Genomic DNA, 23,539 nt, shown 5'->3' on the forward strand with positions numbered 1-23,539 from the left:
TAAACCATAATAAATAAATACAATACAGTCAACTCTTGATAATTAAACTTTCGATAAATTGAATTTGTTTTTTGGTCCCTTGGAAAATTTTTGATACTTAAAACATTCGATAAATAAAATCCTCGATAATTGGAATTTTTTCTATGTCCCTTGAGATTAAATTTATCGAGAGTCGACTGTAATAAAACAGTAATACAGTCAAATCTCGATAAATTGAATCTCAACTGACATAGAAAAAATTCCAATTATCGAGGGTTTTATTTATCGAATGTTTTAACTTTAAGTATCAAATATTTTAAATATTTTTATAATTTTTCTGAAGAACCAAAAAACAAATTCAATTTATCGAAAATTTAATTATCGAGAGTTGACTGTATTCAAATGTGAAGAATAGAAAAAATAATTACCTTATAAAAAATATATTTACGAGAAGATGCAAAATTTTTTATAAACAAAAATAAAAAACTACGAGAGAAGCAAATATTAGTCAATATAATTTAGCATATTAATGTTCGATATGGAAATGTTACATTTTCCATGCAACATTACGTATGTATAAATAAATTGTGAAAGGTGAAAAAGTTTTTTTTTCCTTTTCTTAGATTACTTTCTCCTGTTCATATCTAGATATATATATATAATAGCTTATACAGCCTAAAGTACATAGACAAAAAATTAAATATGCAATTCGCAAAAAACTTTGTCGTATATATAGCATATATTATTTCTTACCTAATGAGAATTTTTTTATTTTCTGTATATTTGCGCACTCACCTGAAGAGCAACGATCGCATTTCTTTTTTGCTTGTACTCGTGATTTAATGTTCGTGATTTTATTCGAGCCTGTAATCTAAGACATCCATGGTGCAGACTCAAATATCGCTTCCTTGGTCCATATCCTCTCCAAATTTTTTGTATCAACACAGCCGCATTTCTTTTTCTCAAAAATCTATAAAAAAATTTTTTTTTTTAATTTTATCTTCCAAATAATTATAATTTTAATTTTTATGTTCAAAAATCGTTATAAATATTTTTTATTTTACGTAGAATAATAATTTGTTTATTAAAAATTTATTTACGTCAATTTATTTATTATCTATTTTTTTATAATTATAAGTGAAAATAAATAATTTAAATAATAATGATAAATAGAAATAAAAATTTGGATAATTAAAAAATTAAATTACAAAAAATATTTGAAGAAATCAGAAATAAAAAATTGAAGTAACAAAAAATAGAAATTGAAAATTGTAGTCAAAATCAATAGAAATAACAATTTGAAGAAATAAGTAATAAAAACTTGAAGTTATAGGTATTAAACAAAAATAAATAATTGAAGAAATAAGAAATAAAAAATTAAAGTAATAATAAATAGCAAGTAATAATAAAAATAACAATTTGCGAAGAAGAAATAATTAGTAAAAAGAAATAAATGAAGAAATAAGAAATTAATAATTGAAGAAATAATTGGTAAACATGAATAAATGAAGAAATAAGAAATAAAAATTTGAAGAAATCAGAAATAGAAAATTAAAATATATAATAATAAGTAGAAATAAATAAATGAAGAAACAAGAAGCAAAAAATTGAAGTAAAAACAAATAAAATTAACAATTTGAAGAAATAAGTAATATTAACTTGAAGTGATAATAAATACCTAGAAATAAATAAAGGAATGAGAAATAAAAAATTGAAGTAACAACAAATAGAAATTAAAAATTGAAGTAATAACTTATAAAAATAAATAATTGAAGAAACAAGAACCAAAAAATTGAAGTAAAAATAACAATTTAAAGAAATAAGTAATAGAAACTTATGAAGTTATATTAAATAGAAATTAATAATTGAAGAAATAATTGGTAAATCTGAATAAATGAAGAAATAAGAAATAAAAATTTGAAGAAATCAGAAATAGAAAATTGAAATATGTAATAATAAAATAAATGTTTGAAGAAACAAGAAGTAAAAAATTGAAGTAATAATGAATAACAAGTAATAATGAAAATAATAATTTGAAGAAATAAGTAATGAAAACTTAATGTAATAATAAATAGAAATTGAAAATTGAATTAATAACTTATAAAAATAAATAATTTAAGAAACAAGAAGCAAAAAATTGAAGTAAAAATAAATAAAAATAACAATTCGAAGAAAGAAGGAATGAAAAATTAAAGCAATAGTAAATAGAAATATAAAATCGAAGTAATAATTAATAAAAATAAATTATTGAAGAAATAAATACAAATTTTAAGAAATAAATAAAGAAAAATTGAAGTAATAACTAATAAAATAAATAATTTGAAGAAACAAGAAGCAAAAATTTGAAGTAAAAATAAATAAAAATGACAATTTGAAGAAATAAGTGATAGAAACTTGAAGTTATATTAAATAGAAATTAATAATTGAAGAAGTAATTAGAAAGCATGAATAAATGAAGAAATAAGAAATAAAAATTTGAAGAAAGAAATTGTAAAAAATTGAAGTAATAATAAACAGAAATGGAAAATTAAAAATAATAATAGTTATTACAGAAATACAGTCAACTCTCGATAATAAAACTTTTGATAAATTAAATTTTTCAATAAATTGAATTTGTTTTCTGGTCTTTCGGAAAAATGTTGATATCTTAAAACATTCAGTAAATAAAACCCTCGATAATTTGAATTTTTTCTATGTCCCTTGAGATTCAATTTATCGAGATTCAACTGTAAATAAGGAAAATAATAATAAATTTATTAAGAAATTAATAATAAATAAAGACAAATAATAAAAATAGTAAATAGAAATAAACAATTAATATATTTTAATAAAGAAAATATTTTTCTATTTTCATTTATTTCTTCCTATTTTTAGCATAAAAAAAATTTATAAATCCAGTCGAATCTCGATAAATTGAATCTCAAGGGACATAGAAAACTTTCAAATTATCGAGGGTTTTATTTATCGAATGTTTTAAGTATCAAAATTTTTCCGAATAACCAGAAAACAAATTCAATTTATTGAAAAATTAAATTTATCGAAAGTTGACTGTAAAATTAATATTTATAAATAATAAAAAATATAACTAAAAGTCACCTTTTCCTAACTAGACAAACACGAACAAAATTCTGTATTCTAATAATATTCCCAATAATAATACGACTTCTCTCCTCCTCAAGATAATTATCATGATGTTCCTTGAGGAAAATTTTCGTTACACCCAATTGATAGTCCTGATCGTTGCCAAATGTATCGGAACAAATTTTCGCAACAGCCACTTTCACATTGGTTTTATGGGATGGTAAAATGCCATTTGATAATACACGAAAACGATCGACAAATTCCGCAAAATCATAGCGAATCGGATATCCGGCACGTCGTATTCGCGCTGTTTCCATCATTCCCGAATATCGTAATTGCCGACAGCAAAGTGCACGATCGAATTTCTATTTAATTTTCAAATGTAAAAGTAAATATAGTATCTGAAAAGTCTTGAACACCTTTTATCGTATATATTCATAATATATATAAATTGGGTGGTGGGAGCGAGTTTGTGCTGGGGAGAGTTATAGAAAAAATTTAAAATCAGGTTCTATCTCTGATAATCGAAACTGGGCTTTACAGTTTCTCCTCTGATATACTTTAAATCTGTATCATTTATGTAGAAATTTCTTTAATATACAAAGTTGCAAAAAACGAGTTATTCGTGAGTTGAAAATAGTTTTTTTCTTTTTCATGCAAGTTGATTGCGGAAAAAAAAATTTGGTTCTACTTCTAATTTTTTTTGGTTTTCTTTTTGGCTTAAGAAAAACTAATTAGAATTAGATTGAAAGTTAAGAAAATTTTAATTAATATAATTATACTAATAGAATTTTTTCAATTCGAAAATTGAAAGAAGAAACCGTTTTGTCCTGTTTTCAATTTTTTCTACTTCCTTATTTATATTGCATAAAAAAATAATTGATTTATATTTAAAAACGATGTATCTTAATTAATATAATTATGTAATTGTATTGTCATTAACACTAAAATCAAAATTATTTCGTCCTGTTCTCATTTTTTTTAATTTTTTCTATTTTTTTCCCTATTGAAAAATATTAATTTAAATTAAACTGTAATTAAAAATTAAATAAAATTAATAAAAATCTGTATTATTATAATAATCCTTGTATTCCGCGGTAATCTGTTCACAGTTTAAAATTAGTTGTTGTTTACTTTTCTGTTTCGTAACTTTTTAAATAATTTTTCTTTTTAAATATTTTTAATTTTAAAATTAATGTTTTGAAAATCATCAAATTGTTGCAAAAAATTTTAAAAAAATTAGAGAATAATTCAATTCCTTCGAAGAATTTTATTATTTATGAAAATAATTGAATTCTTGCAAAGAATTTTATTAAAATTTTTCAAAATTCTAATAATTCTAATAAAATTCTTTTTCAAGAATTTCTTTGTATTCGTTTTAAAAAAAATGGAGTTTTTAAATTTTTTAAATTTTAATTAAAAATTTTGAAAATAATTGAATTTTATGAACAATTACTTTTAGCTAATTTAAATTAAACATTTAATTGGGTATTGAATTTTATTAAAATTTTAGAAAATAATTGAATTCTTTTGAAAATTTTTATAACGAATTAATGAAAAAAAAAAATGAATTCTTTCGTGAAATTTTTTTGAAAATACTTGAATTTTTGCAAAGAATTTTACTATTTATACCTAAATATAATTAAATTGTTTCGAAGGATTTATAAGAATTTTAGGAAATAATTGAATTCTTTCGTGAGATTTTTTTTGAAAATAATTGAATTTTTGCAAAGATTTTATAAAGAATTAAGAAAAAAATTGAATTCTTTTGTGAATTTTTTTAGATAATAGCTAAATATTTACAAATATTTTACTGTTTAAAAAAATAATTAAATTGTTTCGAAGGATTTATTAAAATTTTAGAAAATAATTGAATTTTTTCAAAAAATATTATTAAAATTTTTCAAAAGTTGAATTCTTTCATGAAATTTGATTAAAATTGTATTAAATATTATTTAATTTTCAATAAAATTAAATTGTTTCCAAGGATTTATAAGAATTTAAGGAAATAATTGAATTCTTTTAAAATATTTTATAACGAAACAATAAAAAAAAAATTGAATTTTATTGTGAAATTTTTTTGAAAATAATTGAATGTTTGCAAAGATTTTATAAAGAATTAAGAAAAAAATTGAATTCTTTCGTGAAATTTTTTTTTAAAATAATTGAGTTTTTGCAAAGAATTTTACAGTTTATAAATATAATTAAATTGTTTCGAAGGATTTATTAGAATTTCAGGCAATAATTGAATTCTTTCGTGAAACTTTTTTTGAAAATATAAATAATTGAATTTTTGCAAAGATTTTATAACGAATTAAGAAAAAAAATTGAATTCTTTCGTGAAATTTTTTAGATAATAGCTAAATATTTACAAATATTTTACTGTTTAAAAAAATAATTGAATTTTTCGAAGGATTTATTAAAATTTTAGAAAATAATTGAATTTTTTCGAAAAATAAAATTAAAAATTTTTTAAAATTGAATTCTTTCATGAAATTTGATTAAAATTGTATTAAATATTATTTAATTTTCAATAAAATTGAATTGTTTCCAAGGATTTATAAGAATTTATGGAAATAATTGAATTCTTTTGAAAAAATTTATAACGAATTAATAAAAAAAAAAAATTGAATTCTTTTGTGAAATTTTTTCGAAAATAATAATTGAATTTTTCCAAAAATCTTTTAACGAATTAAGAAAAAGATTGAATTCTTTTGTGAAATTTCTTCTTAAAAAATAACTAAATTTTTACAAAGTTTTTACTGTTTAAAAAAATAATTGAATTGTTTCGAAAGGATTTATTAAAATTCTTAAAAGTAATTGTATTCGTTCCTGAAATATTATTAATTTGTTTAAAAATAATTGAATTTTCGCAAAATATGTTACTATTTATAAAAATAATTGAATTATTATGATGAATAATTATTATTTATGAAAATAATTGAATTTCTTGCGAAGAATTTTATTAAAATTTTTGAAATTAATAAACAAGAATAATTAATTAGTAAATTAGTTAATAATTGAATTTTTTTAAAGTTTGAATCTGGAATTATTCAAAAATTCATATTTGAAAATAAAAAATTTTGTAATTTGCATAATAATAAATTGAATATCAATAATATTTATTATATTATAACATAAAAGATTATAAAACAAAAGAATAAGATAGAAAATTAGAAGAAATTAAAACAAGAAAAAGTATTAATATTCTTGTTCTTGTCTTAATTTCTTCCACTTTTTTCCATTCACAATAAAAATTAGTCAAAGTGAATTAAAAATAAACAAAAATTAATTAAATAAGAAGTTTTTTTCAAAAAATTTGATTTTAAAAAAGTAAAATATCTTCTTTTGCATAAATAATTCAAAGAATTGCTATTATTATTATTTTTCTTGTAAAATACTGATTACTTACTCCAGGAATTTGCTTATCGTTCGGTTTGATGCATCTGATGAAAAATGGATGACAAATTGTCAATGTTTTCATTAAGGAATCAAGTGAAGTTCGAAATTCCAATGACAATGTTACAGCTCTTTTTTTCGTTTCAGTTCCATTTAATAGCATTTCATCGGTGAAAAGTGATTTGAGAAAATTATTCAACGATATTGAAACTAATTGTTTGAAATCAGTGGAGAATGTGTCACGATTTTTTTCCAAAAATCCTGCGACATTATAATTTACATTTCCGGCAAAATGTACAACTCCAAATGATTGCACATGATTTGATTTTGGTTTCAAGTAATTTTTATTCTTCTCATGTAACTGATTAATTTTTGCCAATAGAGTTAAATCAGTTCCCTGAAATTAAATTAATTAATTAGATATGAAAATTGGAATTCAATTTATTTGACTCAAAAATAAATTAATAAATAACTAAATAACTAAGTAAGTAGGTACATAAATAATTAAATAATAAAGAAATGAAAAAATTAATAAAAAAATAAAAAAAATCATTAGTTAATAAATAAAGAAATTAATTATAATTAATGAGAACATTTTTTGAACAATAAAATTTTTTTTTTAATAATAAAATTAATAAAAATTAATAAAATTAATAAAAATCCCTTGCGGACAATTACTTTGGGAAATTTACTCTCTTCATCGACGAGGGCCATAATATTCATTGGTCTCATTCCAATAAGATCGAGAATCGATTGATTGTCCTCAAATTCAATATGCTGCCAGGATATTCCCTCTTCGGTGTAATAATTTTGCTCCATTTTGAAAATGTGTTGAACGAAAAATTGCTGTAAATGTTCATTGGCATAATTAATGCACAATTGCTCGAAACTATTGATGTCAAAATTTTCAAAACCAAAAATATCGAGAACACCAATGGAATTTTTTGCCTTCGATTTTACTTTATAAATAGCGGCATTAATTTTATCAACAATCATTATAAAAAGACGACCATAAACTGCTTTGACGAATGCATCTCTTGTGTCTAGTGCTTGATCTTTCGACATGTTGCTGCACTGGAATTTTTTTTTTTTTCATTAAGAAAATTAATTAATATTAATCAAAATATTTAATATTAAAAAAACGGAAATTTACCACACGTTCGCCATGGACGAAAATTGTTTTCTTTGTTAATGCGTCAATTAGAGCTCGTTCCGATACTTGTAAAATTTCCGCAATTATCTTCAAATTCTTATCATCGTTTATTACAGTTGCATCCATATTTTCTAAATAGTGACAAATATTTTGAATATAATTTTATCAATGCTTTACTGTTTTGCTTTTTAAAAATTATTCTGTACAATATTTTAACTACTTTCAAAAAATAATTCAATTATTTAATTTTTGAAGAAATATGTACTTTAATGCTTTTATTATTGAGGAAAGAATTCAATAACTTTTAACTTGATTATTGAAAAAATAATTCAAAAATGTTATTATTGAAGTTGAAATTTGATTATTTTATACTCCATAATTTAATAATATAACAGTTAAAAAAAATTTAACTACTGAATAAGAAATATAATTAAATCATTTTACTAGTGAATATATATTTCAATAGTTCAGGTAATCATTCAATAAATAATTTAATATTTTTTCTACTCGAGAATTTTTGAAAAAATAATTCAAAAACTTTATTATTGAAGAAATAATTTAATAATGTTACAAATGAAGCAATAATTTAACTACTGAAAAAAAATTAAATCATATTTTTCTGTTAAAACATTTGCAAATTGTGAATAATTATTGAAGAAATAATTTAATAACTTTGCTAGTTGAAGAAATAATTGAATAATAAATTAAAGAATTGAAATAATAAGTCAACAGCTGCGAAATAATTGAATGATTACTATAATTATTGAAGAAATAATTCAATAGTTTAATTATTGAAAGAATAATTCCATAATTTTATAATTTTATATTTTATAATTTTCCTATTGATGAAATAATTCAATAATTCAACGCTTGAAATAAATTGAATAATTTTATTATTGAAAGAATAATCCATTAATTTGCTATTAATGGAGCAATTTGATAACTAAACTATTGAAATAATTGAATAAGATGATTATTGAAGAAATACTTAAATAATTTTATTGTTCAAAAATTATTTCAGTAATTTACTGTTAAAAAATAATCCAGTATTAATTGAGTTTTTCAAAAAACTAAATAATTTGATTATTTATTATAAAGAAATAATTTCTTGTTTTTATGAAAGAAGAAATTTAAATCAACAATTTTAGTAATTGAAAAAATAATAATCGTCAAACCTGTAATAGTTTTTTTGTAATTAAGATTCCCAAAATGTAAAATCACTGCCAAAAGTTTCATTATATTCCAAAAATCATCGTAACTGAAATTCAAAACTTTCATGGCTGCTCTTACTTCAGCGAATTCTTTAGCGTCATCTCTGTCCCTGCATGTTGCAACCTACCAGGTTTCACTTGTAAAACAAACGATATTTTTCCCATCGATATGTTACAAACTATTTTCATTTATTTTGTAAAAATATCAGTAAAAAGCTTCTGCGGAACCGGTTCCGTAATTCCACAAAGAAATTTTCAAAAAGTTTTCGACAGAAGTTCTATAGCTCTAATTTTACAGAATTGTTTCTGTATAATCTTTTGCAATCTCGCAAATTTTTTGATAGAATTTCTATAATTATAGAACCAGTTCCGCATTTTTATTTCTAATCTTCTGCAATCTAGAAAATTCTTTGATAAAATTTCTATAATTACAGAACCAGTTCCGCATTTTTATTTTTAATCTTCTGCAATTTAGCACATTTTTTGATAGAATTTCTATAATTACAGAACCAGTTCCGCAGAAGTTTGTTCTATCGATAAACTATCTTCTTTCTTCTTCTTTTTTATTTTATTTAAAAAAAATTATTTTTTTCACTTACCCCACATAAATATTTATAATCGAGTGTCCCACCGAGATTTAATTTTTCCTTTTCCTCCTTCGTCAGACCGGCCAAAAGACCATAAAATACATGATAATTTCTCTCGCTCTTCGATTGCGATACTATTCGACATTTTTCCAATAAATACTGTTCAATTTTTGCACCCTCGATTATTCCTTGTTTATTAAACATAATACCAATGAATTTGCCAAATCGTGAGGAATTATCGTTTCTAACGGTCCTCGCGTTTCCAAATGCTGAAAAATTATTTTTTTTAATCATTTTTAAAATTCAGAAAATTAACATTAAAACAAAAAAATAAAAATGTGAGTAAATTTTGCATTTAGAGTATAATTTTTCCACTTTTTCAAGTCTTAAATTTTTTTTTAAAGTTTTTTGAAAGAAGATATAGAAAAAGAATTGAAACCTTCTAAAATTGGATTCGCTTCTAAAATTTGTTGCTCAATCCAAGAATGTTCTCCACTAATTGCTGATAAATATTGTAAAATTAATTTTGTACTCTCTGTCTTTCCAGCTCCACTTTCTCCACTGAAATTATTTTTTACAATTAAGAAAAATTAGCAATTTAAAATAAAAATTTTAAACTAAAAATTGAAAAATTAATTTTTAATATATTAATAATAATAAAAATTTTCCTGCATTATTAAGGGAGCTAAAAATTTTTAAAAATTTTATATAAAAAATAAATAAAATTTTTCTAATAATGTAATATATACCTGATAACAATGCATTGATCGATTTTCGTATTTTTCATTTCCATGAAACAATTATCGCCAATTGCGAAAATATGAGGCGGTTCTTTTCCAATTTTCTTTCCTTTATAGAGATTTATTTCATTGTAAGTATAGACATTTAGTACTTGATAAGGATTAACCGCTATCAACATGCTACCAGTGTAGGTCTAGAGAAAATTAAGTTTCATTAATTATTTTTGTTTTTATGATTACTTTTTCTTAATTATTTCACTTATTTATTTTATTTTTAGTTTTGAAAATTCCAAAATTACTGATATCTCTTCAAAAGAAAAATAGAAAATAATGACAAATTATTTTCTATATGAATAATTTTTTCTAAAAATTATTAAATATTTTAGTATCAAATTATTTCTTTTGTAAATATTTTATTTAATATTTTGAAAAATGATAAATTAAGCTTTTTTATTTTCGAAAAGGAATTAAAAAATTTTTTTTTGAAATAAAATAAACAATTTTTTTGTACAAATAAATTGTTTTAAAAATCATGAATTATTTTACTATCAAAATTGCTTAGTTTGTTAATATTTTATTTATAATTTTTAAATTTAATAAATTAAGCTTCTCTTCCTTCGAAAAAATAAAGTGAAAGATTTTTTTCTTATGTTTTTCTCTAAAAATCATCAATTATTTTAGTACCGAATGTTTTTTTTTGTATAATTATTTTTGTAATTTTCGTAATTTAATTATGTTTTGTAATAATTTGGATAATTAATAAATTAAGCTTCAATTTTTCTTTGAAGAAAAAACTGAAAGATTTTTTTTGTAAATAAACAATTATTCTATTTTTAATAATCATCAATAAATTTTTTAGTATAAAATTATTACATTTGAAAATAATTAATTTCTATTTTCCAATTTTGAAAATTAACAATAAATTTAATTTTTTTTCAAAGAGAATATTTTTCTGTTATTAAATATTTTCATGTTTTTTAATTAAAGAAGAAATTTTAAAATAAAAAATAAGTGAATATGTATGTACAATTTTTTGTTTAAATATAATATAAAAAATTCAAAATTTAATAAAGAAAAAATTTGAAAACATTACATATATTATGTTTTGATTGTAGCGTATGTGAAGATTTTTCAAAATTGCATGTTCCTGCAGTTCACCTAGTTTTATCATATCCTCCACGCCGGAAACGGAAGTTGAATGCATCAATTTTATCATTTGATCTTCTTTCACCCATTCAAGCTGAAATTTTTTAGTTTTAGATTTAAAATAAAAATTATTCATCTGTACTATTTTAATTTTATCTCACTATATATATATTATATGAAAATATTTCCACCCTTTTATCCAATTAAAAAAAAGAAGAAATGAAAAATTAAAAAAAAAAATAGAAATAGTTTTTCTCTAATTATTTTTCTGAAGAAAATCCTAAAGTTTGTTTTTTTATAGGCAAATAAATAAAAAATTCAAAAAAAGAAGAAATAGATTTTTTCAGGTTTATTATATGAATAAAAAAATTAATAATTTGGCTGTCTTCATTTCTTCTTTGTACACTGAAAAAAAATTTATTTGATTCAAATAATCAATTACTTGTCTATTATCAAATAAATATTTACTTGAATTAAATAATTTTTATTCAAATTAAATTCTGTTTGAAATAAATTGTATTATTTGGTACCAATAATTTTAGTATTGGATGAAAAAATTGAATCATTTAATTGACTCAAATAAAAATTATTTGATTCAACGAAATATTTAATTGATAATAGTCAAGTAATTGGTTATTTGAATCAAATAAATTTTTTTTTCAGTGTAGCTTCTCCAATCGAAATTCTAATCTAACTTCTACATACAGATAAGATTTCCAAATAATATGTTTCAAGTAGAACGATTAAAAATTTTTTAAAAATTTAAAAACTTACATTCCCATCATCGTCACGAATTTGTATCTTCTTTTTATCAATACTAACAATTTTGCAACCCACAGGAACATCGAATTCATTTTTTGAATTATTTTTAATCCACACATAGTCGCCCTGTAAGAAAAAATTTATAATAAAAAGAAATAAAATTCCAAAAGCAGAAAAATAAATTTATGCAACAATTTATTTTTTCTACTTATATATTAAAAAAAAAAAAAAAAAAAAAAAAAAAAAAAATCAGAAAGAAATTAAGAAGAAAAATTCTTTATCCATAAATACACAAAAATAATTATTATTTTAATTAATTAAGAGTAATAATTAATATAATAATAATTGTTAATTAATAATAGTTGATAACAACTTCGAATTAGTAATAATTAGTACCTATATAATTATAAATAAATATATAAATAATATAATAATAATTGTTAATAATAATTGTTAATCAGTAAAAATTAATATAATACCTAATTATTAATATTATAATAATTATAATTATACTTAAATAAAACATAAAAATAATTTATAATATTATTAACAATAAAATAATTTGAAAATTAACAATAATTTTCATTAATTAAAAATTATAATTAGTAATTAACAATAATTAATAACTCTCGGAAAGACAGCTACACTTGGAAAAGCTAATAAATTTCACAATATTAGTAATATTTTAATAAATTTTAATTCAGATTTTCACTATTCCTGAGAAACTTATCGCTGATCCAGGAAAAACGTTTTTTGTATGTTAATAATATAATAATTAATAATTATTAATTATTCACTAATTAATTAGTAATTAAAAAGAAATTATTAATAGACCATTAATATAATAATAAATACAATTAAAAATTTATAAAATGGATTTATTTCTTTATCGTTAACTAAATATAATTTAATAAATTTTTTCATTTTATAAATGTTAATTTATAAAATGAAAAAATTTATTAAATTATAATTAGTTGAAATAATTAATTAAGTTAATTAAATAACAATTTTTATACTGATTAAAAAAAGAATTAGCAGTAATTGTTTAATTAAATTATTTCTGATTATAACACACGTGAAAAATGACTCATTACTCACTACTCAGAACCTATATTCAAGAATTGATTATATTACACACTTTTTTTTTAATTTAATGAATTAAAAAATAAATATAATTAATTATATGCACTCACAATAATATAAGGAATTTTACTCTCATTCCCTTTATTAGCCATTTTCACGAAATTTTAAATTCATTCACTACGAATTGATTTTAGAAATCTAATGTTTCAATATCTTTTATCGACTCCACGTATCTCACTTAATAATATTGTGTCGATTCTCATATAGGATAACCTTATCATAATTTGTTATCTAAAAAGTAAAATTCTACTCATAATCTGTCATACTATGTTTCATTTTTATCTTGAAAAAGTGAAAACGTTTCTATTTAATGTCGTAATTAATTATAAATATACCTATTGAATGGTAAAAATGTAATTCTTGTAGTTTTTAAAACAAATAGAAAATTACGGGATTCCCCCAAATTTTGGGACTTGCAAAAATGGGGAAAATTGTTAAAAAATTGAAAAAACGAGAAATAATATACAAATTTCTATGGAGTTTAATTTTTATTGTCAATTTCTGATAATTTTTTAATCAATACAACTGTTTTTTTAGTGAATAATATTTATTTATCATAAATTTTCAATATTAAATAAAAAAAAGGTGTAATTAAATAAAGAATATTTGAATTTGCCGCGCTATTTTAGATAATTTGAATTTCAAAATAGCACATGAATTCAAAATTTAAAAGTCGTAACGGTCAATTATTGAAGACTGTAAACAATGTAAATTATAAATAATGACAATTAATCATTGTTGATGATTGAAATTTGAAAAAATTGAACGAAATTAATGAGAATTTAATTTATTACTATAGATTTGTCTTATTCCAAACGATTCTAAACTGCCTCCGTGGCGCAATCGGCTAGCGCGTTCGGCTGTTAACCGAAAGGTTGGTGGTTCGAGCCCACCCGGGGGCGTTTTTTTTAAACTCTTACGACACTTATTCAGCTTTAATTTTTACTAGTAAATTTTATTTATAATTTTCTTTAAACGTTATTTAATTATTTAATTACGTTAATTGATGAAAAACCATAAAAAATTAATAAATTATGGTAAGTAAATAGTTTTAAGTAAGGAAATTCAAAATTATTATCATTGTTAATATTATAAAATTATAGGAAAATATTAATTTTGTAAATATTAATTTGTTGATTTAAATTAATATTTGAATGTATAATAACTGTTTTATTTATTTTTTCTAAATGTTGTTTGTTGTGTACTACCAACAATAGCGTCTTTTTTATAAACAATTTAAGAATATTATTTGTTGAGAAAAAGAACAAATTTGAGAGAAAAAATAAAGTTTCTACACTTTGTACTTCAAAAGTGCGCGCTAATCAATACTACGAGTCACGTGGTCAAGCGCAGCAATGATGAGCAATGTTGCCAACTGTCACATGGTCTACGACTTTCCGACTTTCATCATCCAAGAAAATTAAGAAATTCAGTTTCACATCAACGCATGCCGCTTAAAAAAGGCTGTTAAATTCAACAGAAATAGTGTATTACGTAAGAATAATTAGTGTTTGTTGTTAACAATTAACGTTCACTTATGTAAAAAGCATGCAAGTGTAAATTGTGCTCCGAAATAATTGAGTTTCACGCACGAGTTCAATGTTCACACCTAACCTATACCCGGTGAACTCAGTTTATATTAAAATTTCTACATATTTTTAATAAAAATATCAATAATATCATTGTTAATCTGGTATATTTGTTTATTTTAATAATTTTTCATTCGATTTTTCTCTGTTGTTATAATTCAAGTACATTGGAACTTTGCTATTTATAGGTTAGGTTGTTTTTTACATAACTTGGAATCTCTATTTCTATGAAAATTATATGTAAAACATTGTGAAGAATTTGTTAATTTATTAAATTTTCGTCTTCTAGAGAATTAAAAGACAAATATTAAAATGGCATCACAAGTTTTCGGGAGGATAGGAACACTTGGTTTGGCTGTTGCTGGCGCTGCAGCAGTTGTGAACTCTGCCCTTTACAATGGTAATTTATATCTTTCATTTCTTTCTTTTTAATTTGCATTAATTTTATATCAGGCTGGTTAATAATTTTTTCTTTCAAAATAAAAAGTATTTATTTAAATTTAAAATGAAAAGTTTAATTTAAAACTTAAAGAAGTATATTAATTTTAATTGTTGAAATAGGTCTTTAAATTGTTTCTTTTAAATTAATTTCTTATGTTAATGAATAATTAATGAATTCATTTATTTATTTTTCAGTTGACGGAGGCCATAGAGCCGTAATTTTTGACAGATTCGTTGGTATTAAAAATCAAGTTGTCGGCGAAGGAACACATTTCTATATTCCATGGGTACAAAAGCCAATTGTATTCGATATTCGTTCGAGACCAAGAAATATTCCCGTTATAACTGGCAGTAAAGATCTTCAAAATGTTAATATCACTCTTCGTATTTTATTCAGACCACAACCAGATTCATTACCAAAAATCTATACTATTCTTGGTGTTGATTATGACGAACGTGTTTTGCCCTCAATTACAAATGAAGTCTTAAAAGCAGTTGTCGCACAATTTGACGCCGGCGAATTGATAACACAACGAGAACTTGTTTCATTGAAAGTCAATGAGGAACTCACTGAAAGAGCAACACAGTTTGGTTTAATTTTGGATGATATTTCCATCGTGAGTACTTCTTTTTCTCTTTTTTTTGCCAATTTGATTCTTTATTTGATTTTTAATTTACAGGGTCCAATACAATTTTAATAAAATTTTTCTCAAGAATTCAATTTTTTTTTAAATAATAAAATTCTCTCCAGAAATTCAATTATTTTTAATACAACTTTAATAAAATTTCTCGAAAGAATTGAATTAGGAATTTAAAAAATTGTAATAAAATTCTTAGCAGAAAATTGATTATTTTCAAAAAAATTTAATAAAATTCTTTATAAGAATTCAATAATTTACAGTACAATTTTAATGAAATTCGACGAAAAATTTTTACTTACTTTCGAAAATTTTAATAAAATTTTTAAAACCAATTGAATTTTTTTAATACAATTTGTTCTCAAGAAAAGAACTTATAAGAATTCAATTAATTTATTAAACTTTTTATTAAAATCCTGTAAAGAATTTAATTATTTTCAAAAATTTTAATAAAAATCTTCGCAGGAATTCAATTATTTTCAAAAGTAAGGTAAAAGTACCAATTATGGGACGCTGTTTAAGCTAAACTAAATTTCTATGATAAATTTCTTGGAATCGGGAGTGTTAATATGAATAATTAGGGTATAGATTGAAAGATTGATATGTTATGAATAATATTTAGACCCTAAAATGGTTATTTTTCATGAAATAAAAATAATATTAATTAAATTATGAAACTCTGCACTGCACTAATTATGGGACTATGATTTCTGTATGTACGGGTGTCCCATAATGAATGTTCCTATTATGAGACATTTATTTAATTCAATAAGTAATTAGAATTCTATTGACTTATCCTAATAATTTGAATATTAATTATAAAGAATAAAATACAATAAACAAATTCTGGTTTAAAAAATAATTATAAAACTAATTTTTCTGGTAGAAAATTAATGCGAAAAAACTGAAAATATTTGAGGTTATGTTTGCTGTATATTTCCTGTGTGTCTCATAATAGGGATAGCAAATAATAAGTGCACCTAATGTGGGACGGTAGTCTGACGAAAAACTTGGCTTACCTTAATTTAAAAGCTAAAATGCAAATAAACATTTCTTATTAAATTAAATGCTATACACAAATAATTATTCTTTTAACGTGTAAAATTTTTTGAAATAAGTAGAAATTTCTTATGACCAATTTTAATTGCATTTATTTTATTTTTTGTAATACTGTCTCATAATAGGGACAAAATTGTAAATTGTCCCATAATTGGGACCTTTACCTTAATAAAATTCTTCGCAAAAATTCATTTATTTTCAAAATTAAAAATTCTTTGCTGTATTTCAATTTCTTCTCAAATTTCAATCAATATAATTTTAATACAATTTCACGAATTATTTTCATAAATAATGAAAATCATCGCAGAATTTAAATTATTTTGAACACAATTTTAATTGAATTTCTCGAAAAATGTTATTATTCTTATAAATTTTATTAAAATTCGTGGAAAGAATTCAATTTTAAGAAACATTCAATTGTTCAATAAATTATTCATTTTTCTATTTTAATAATTGAATTCTCGCAGAATTTTCTATCAAAAATTGATTTAAAAACGAATTTTACTTAAAATTTGAGATAATAATTGAATATTAATAGCATTATAACTTGAATTTTTATAAATAATTTAATTTTGAAAAGGTTTCAAATTAAAATCTTTGGAAATTTTAATTTTTCATACTTTTAACTAATAATTCTGTAGAGTTAATGTTTAAAAAAAGTTTATTTGAATTTTTTTTAAATTATTTGAAGTTTTTATTTTCTATTATTTATTTAATTGAAGAATTTCCGAATAATCGAAGTTTCGTAAAATTGAATTGTAAACATTATAGATTTGAAAATTCTCAAAGAACTTTTTCAAAAATTATTAAAAATAATTGATTTAAAGAAGAATTTTAGTTAAAAATTGTTAAAAATAATAATTGAATTGAAATGATGAAATTAGTTTTGAAGAATTTACAGTATTCTTATAATATAAAATAATGATTTTATCATTCGTTCATTTATTATCATTCAGTTAATTATTATAAAACATGAAGAAAGCGATCAGTTCGAGTCGAAGACTCGGAATGATCCCTTTCTTCATGTTTTATAATAAAAATATTCTTAGAAGTTGTTGAATTTCAAAAAGGTTTGAATTTGAAAATCTTAATTCCAATGAAAAAATAATACTGATTAAATATTTATTTAAAGAAGAAGTTATTAATGTTTTCAAATAATTTAACAATTTGAGAAATTCGTAAATAAATGTAATAAAACATTCTTTTGAGTATCTAATCATTTTTAGAGTGAATTAGAATATTCTCTAGGGTCAGGAAAAAAGTCAAAATTTTATCTGGCAATCAGGGAAAAACAAAATTAAATTTTTGTTGCAACCCAGATATTTATTTGTTTGATTTGAAATTTTTTTTATTTCATTACTAAATAAATTTCAAATTTCCCATAGACTCACTTGACATTCGGCAAGGAATTCACTCAAGCAGTTGAATTGAAACAAGTTGCACAGCAGGAAGCGGAAAAAGCGAGATTCCTTGTAGAAAAAGCTGAACAACAAAAGAAAGCTGCTGTTATTACGGCTGAGGGTGATGCACAAGCTGCAAGTTTACTTGCAAAATCACTTGGTGATGCTGGTGATGGTCTCGTTGAACTTAGAAGGATTGAAGCTGCTGAAGATATTGCGTTTCAACTTGCGCGTTCACGTCAAGTGGTTTATTTACCTCCCGGTCAAGGTGTCTTACTAAACTTACCACAGTAAAGAATTAAAAAGAAAAATCAGGTACACAATTTTTATTAGAAAAAAAAAATCACACATACACTACAAAGTTCTGAGAACATTTCTTTCCAATTTTTACCAGTATCGCATCATTTTGTCATTATAGTTTGATAAAAGAAAGAAAAAAAAACACTGTACATTCGAAGGTAGGGAAATAATGTTGCATTTTATGAAGTAGTACAAGTATTCTTTATATATATTTCATTGAATGAAAGAAAGAAAGAGAGAGAAAGAGAGAAAAAGCAGAATTTATAATATTGTAGTTGAACATTATAATTTTTATGCGACATTTTTTTTTCCTTTTTTTTATTAATCCTTGTCAATTGTCGCCTTTTTGCTTTATAAAAACATTCAATATTATTCACCTGGGTGATTTTTAATCCTCATGAACCTTAATTTATGGTGTTTTGTTTAGATTCGGTGTATTTTTTTTTAAATTGACAAGAGAATTGTTCTCAAATTTTTTTTTTTTAATTAAATTAATAAAAGAAAAAAATACTAATTTATTGAATTTTTCTTATCTATTTGATTTAATGGATTTTTGAATCCGATTCATTTGCGTTTCGAGAAGATAGTATTGAAGAAAATGAGTGTTTTTTTTATTAATTTTATTAAATTTCATTTAATGGGGAATTAAATGGTTTTTGGCAATATTTCTGATTTTTCACACTGAAAGAAAATTTCCAAACTTCATAAAGTTGTTTGGCAATTTTTTTAAGAAAAATTTGATATTTTATTTACTATTATTTTAAATTGATTTTTATGGACTGTAAATATATTAAAAAATCCAAAGTTTGAATTTCAAAAACTGTGACTTATAAAAGAAGAAATTTGAAAGTTAAAATTTTCTTCTGGATAAATTATTTATTATTATTTTCGAAAGGATACGAATGTAGTAAATAAAATTCGAAATTTGAATTTGGAAATTTTTTGGAATTTTAGCCAAAATTTAGTTATTCGTAAAAAATGTTTTTTTTACTTAAATTCACAGGTACTTTCCTGTTTTCTTCAATTAATTTTATTATCGTACTATTTTTGCAGAAAAAGTTTATAAATTATTATTTTATTTTCCAAAAATTTGAGATTTTTTTCCATTTTAAAAGATAAAATTTTAGTTAAGTTTTCATACTACATACTATTTTATGTTACTTCTCGTAATTTTTGTAACTTATAATTTTTAATCTGAAATAATTTGAATCTTGTATAGAATTTTAATAAAATTTTTGAAAATAATTGGATTCTTTAGAGAAATTTTATTAACATTTTATTAACAGTAATTAAATTCCTAAAAAGAATTTTATGATTTGTAAAAATAATTGAAATCTTGCAAAGAATTTTATTATTTATGAAAATAATTGAATTACGAGAAATTTTACTAAAATTATATTGGAAAAAATTTGAGAAGAAATTGAAATACAGCAAAGAATTTTATTATTTTTGTAAATATTTGAATTCTTGCGAAGAATATTATTAAAATTTTTCAAAATAATTACATTCTTTATAGGAATTAAATAAAAATTGTTTTTAATGAAATGAAAATTGAAGTTAGTTGAATTCTTATCAACAATTTTATTAAAATTTCGGAAAATAATTGAATTATTTAGAAGAATTGTGCTAATATAAAATAATTGAATTGTTTTGAAGAATTTTATTGAAATTTTCGAAATTAAGTAAATTCTTTAGACGAATTTAATTAAAATTATATTGTAAATAATTGAATTCTTAATTTTATTAAATTTTTTTAAAATAGCCAAATTTCTGCTAAGGATTTTTATTACAATTTTTTAAATAATTAAATTCTTTCGAGAAATTTTATTAAAGTTGTATTAAAAATAATTGAATTTCTGGAGAGGATTTTATTATTTATGAAAATAATTGAATTCTTGAGAAGAATTTTATAAAATTTTTTTAAAAAATTCAAGTCATTTGAGAGATTGTACTAAAATTATATTGGAAGAAATTTAAGAAGAAATTGAAATACAGCAAAGAATTTTATTATTTTTGTAAATTTTTGAATTCTTGCGAAGAATTTTTATTAAATTTTTTGAAAATAACCGAATTTCTGATAACAATTTTATTACAAATATTTAAATAATTGAATTCTTTCGAGAAGTTTTATTAAATTTTTGTTGAAAATAATTGAATTCCCAGAACAAAATTTTATTATTTTTAAAAATATGTCATTTAATTTTTGATAAAAATTAAATTAAAAAATTTAAAAAAATTCAATTCTTTTATTGTAAATTGAAATAAATTGAAATTAATTGAGAAATAGTATTAAAATTTAATTGAAAATAATTGAATTCATCTTAATAATTTAATTAAACTAAGTTTTTTGTCAATAATTGAATTTCTGCAAGAAATTTTATTAAAATTTTAAAAAATCTTGAATTCTTTCAAGAAATTTTAAAAAAATTGTGTTGAAAGAACTTGAATTTTTTTCGTGAAATTTTTTTACAGTTGTATTGAAAGTAATTAAATTTCTGCGAAGAATTATAATATTTATAGAACTAATTGAATTATTGCGAAGAAATTTTATTGGAATTTTTGATAGTAATTAAATTCTTTCGGGGAATTAAATTAAAATTGAATTAAGAAAAATTGAATATCTGCCTAGAATGTTATTAGAAGTTTTAAAAATAATTAAATTATTTCGAAAAATTCTATTAAATTTTAAATTAATAATCAATAGTAAAAAATTAGTTAATTAGTTAATAAGTGAATTTTTCAAAATTTTTGAATTTGGAATTATTCAAAAATAAAAGTTGATATTTAAAAATAAAAAATTTTTATAATTTGCACAATAGTATTAATATTAATAACAGTGAATTAAATACTTTATTTTGCGCCCTGGCGCGCGTAACATTTGCTACTTAAGAAACAATAACTAAAAATCGCCCCTAAAAAAAGGAATTAAAAAGAATATAATATAAAGTAAAATTAATAAGCGGCGAATTTAAAAAAAAAAATTAACCGAAAAAGTAAAAAGGGTTTATGTTCAGATGCTCAGTTATAAAAAAAAGTTTTTCTCTCCTTATACCTTGGGAATTTAGAGGAACGAAGTCACTAATTAAATTATTATTACCATATGTTTTCTTGTCTACTTGTTGAGAGCGTGCGACGAAACAATTGATGGGTTTATATATTTGAAACGTAAGAAACTATTACGAAAAATCATAATAGACATATGTATATATACACATATATAAAATATACATATGTATATGTATATGTGTGCAATGGGCTGCAGGGCTAACGACCGTTTCCTCTGCAGCTGCACCTGTTACGCAGATCGGTTGCATGGGATGCACGCGAGCACATATGCCGATAGCGGTGCCTTGGTAGAAGACAAAATGCCTCCAGGCAACTGCTACGCCCCATCCCTTTAAGGAGAAGAGAAAAATAAAATTAAAAAAGAAAAAAACAAAATTCAGTGGTAAAAAAAGAAGCAAAAAAAAAAAATAAATTGTCTAAAAGACAAGCTTCAATTTTGACAAGTTTCGAAAACTATAGTGGAGAATTGAAAACTAGACTCTTTTAAGAGATCTAATTTCGATTTAATTGTATCTGAAAGCCATCTATTTTCTAAAATAGACCATAAAATGGTGAATTATAACAGCATTAAGAACTTCTACATATACCTTGTTATTTAAACTACGTCCGAACAAGAATTCTGCACAGTTAGAAAAAAACAAAAACAACTTTTCGAAAAAATTTTTTTTAAAGTAAAATTATTTTTAATAATATTTTATGGAATATTTTATTTCATGATTGTTTGAGAATATAATAAATGAACTGTATACTCAATAATATAATATTTTTATTTAATAATTTATAACATAATATTTTTAATTTTGAAAATACTTTTTTATAATTAATAGTAATTTTAAATAATATCGGGCGAATGAGTAAACAATAGTAATTATTCGTTTATTATTAAATAGTAATTATTGATCAATAAAATATTTTGAATGGCATATTCAACAAAATAGAATAAAAAATAATTATTTAAATTCAATTATTATTATTTTTATTATTATTTATAATAATTACTATTATACTTGTCAAATAAATATTTACTTGACAATAATCATTTAATGTCAATTGGAATAAAATTTTATTTTTGTGTTAAACAATAATAAACAATAATAATAATGATTGAATTATTTTTTTAAAGAACAGAAGTTTAATTTATTTTTAATGAAAACAATAATAATTACTGAATTATTATTTCACACAGAAATAAAATTTGATTCAAATAGACTTTTAATGGGTTATTCTCAAAACAATATTCATAAGTTTTATTCAGACGAACTGATAAAAAATTATTCGTAACTATGATTTTAATTTCCAATAAATTTTTCTATTCTTAAAAATGAATAAAATTATATTTCGTACAAGTAAATGATTAGTTCCATATACATAACTAGCTGTCGTACCCGTCTTCGACGGGTTGTAGTTTCTGATAATGCACTTAACAGTGTATCTACCAACCTAGAAAACCGGAAAATAGCCGGGAATTTGATTTGACAGGGAAAAAATAATAATTAGTTACTATTGTCTATTTCATTAGGAAAATAATACCATTTGAAACAGTGACCGACTTTTTATTATCAAATTAGTTATTTTTAACTAATTCAAATGCAGAAAACAATATTTCTCAATTTGTAGTACTTCAATCAATATAATGTATTAAAATCAATCTAAAATTTCCTCCAGTTTTTTGAGTTATAGTACAGTCTAATTCGAACTAATTGTATAGCAAGTAGATCCAGTTTTTCTCGGTTACATTAAATTCCCTGATATTTTACGTCTTTTCTGGTTGGTAGACACCCTGTTAAATGTATTATTAAAAAACACCCGTCGAATAAACCAGGAAAAATTTGGACAAAGCCGGAA

General features: G+C 21.6%; 2 protein-coding genes and 1 non-coding gene across 5 annotated transcripts in view; 2 read left to right on the top strand and 1 right to left on the bottom strand.

Annotated features, from left to right (window-relative positions):
• The window catches only part of LOC122497989 (myosin-VIIa-like), a 29,664-nt gene extending 16,299 nt beyond the window's left edge, over positions 1-13,365 (bottom strand). For all 3 annotated transcript variants that reach the window (XM_043605464.1, XM_043605455.1, XM_043605473.1), the window contains exons 1-12: positions 13,252-13,365; positions 12,071-12,184; positions 11,244-11,390; positions 10,160-10,344; positions 9,850-9,971; positions 9,423-9,679; positions 8,788-8,947; positions 7,613-7,743; positions 7,138-7,533; positions 6,473-6,856; positions 3,076-3,425; positions 775-949 (exon numbers count right to left, since the gene is read on the bottom strand). In XM_043605464.1, coding sequence (XP_043461399.1) covers positions 775-949; positions 3,076-3,425; positions 6,473-6,856; positions 7,138-7,533; positions 7,613-7,743; positions 8,788-8,947; positions 9,423-9,679; positions 9,850-9,971; positions 10,160-10,344; positions 11,244-11,390; positions 12,071-12,184; positions 13,252-13,293 — 2,463 coding nt within the window. In that variant the 5' untranslated portion in view covers positions 13,294-13,365. The remainder of the gene's footprint in view (positions 1-774; positions 950-3,075; positions 3,426-6,472; positions 6,857-7,137; positions 7,534-7,612; positions 7,744-8,787; positions 8,948-9,422; positions 9,680-9,849; positions 9,972-10,159; positions 10,345-11,243; positions 11,391-12,070; positions 12,185-13,251) is intronic.
• A 664-nt stretch (positions 13,366-14,029) lies between these two features.
• On the top strand, positions 14,030-14,103 carry Trnan-guu. Its single transcript has one exon. It is a non-coding gene; the product is annotated as a tRNA-Asn (tRNA).
• Positions 14,104-14,553: 450 nt separating this feature from the next.
• On the top strand, positions 14,554-19,000 carry LOC122498109 (protein l(2)37Cc). Its single transcript, XM_043605695.1, has 4 exons — positions 14,554-14,695; positions 15,080-15,190; positions 15,427-15,848; positions 18,314-19,000. The coding sequence occupies exons 2-4, from the start codon at positions 15,103-15,105 to the stop codon at positions 18,620-18,622; spliced, it is 819 nt and encodes a 272-aa protein (XP_043461630.1). The 5' UTR covers positions 14,554-14,695; positions 15,080-15,102; the 3' UTR covers positions 18,623-19,000.
• Positions 19,001-23,539: the final 4,539 nt, after the last annotated feature.

This window comes from Leptopilina heterotoma, unplaced genomic scaffold, assembly GCF_015476425.1.
Source record: "Leptopilina heterotoma isolate Lh14 unplaced genomic scaffold, ASM1547642v1 Lhet_10, whole genome shotgun sequence".
Classification (NCBI taxonomy): Eukaryota; Metazoa; Arthropoda; class Insecta; order Hymenoptera; family Figitidae; genus Leptopilina; species Leptopilina heterotoma.

Excerpts from the sequence above, each read along its gene's own strand:
- LOC122498109 (XM_043605695.1), top strand. The coding sequence starts at position 15,103 with ATGGCATCACAAGTTTTCGGGAGGATAGGAACACTTGGTTTGGCTGTT. Across the intron at positions 15,191-15,426 it reads GAACTCTGCCCTTTACAATG|TTGACGGAGGCCATAGAGCC; the intron begins GTAATTTATATC and ends TTTATTTTTCAG. Across the intron at positions 15,849-18,313 it reads TTTTGGATGATATTTCCATC|ACTCACTTGACATTCGGCAA; the intron begins GTGAGTACTTCT and ends AATTTCCCATAG.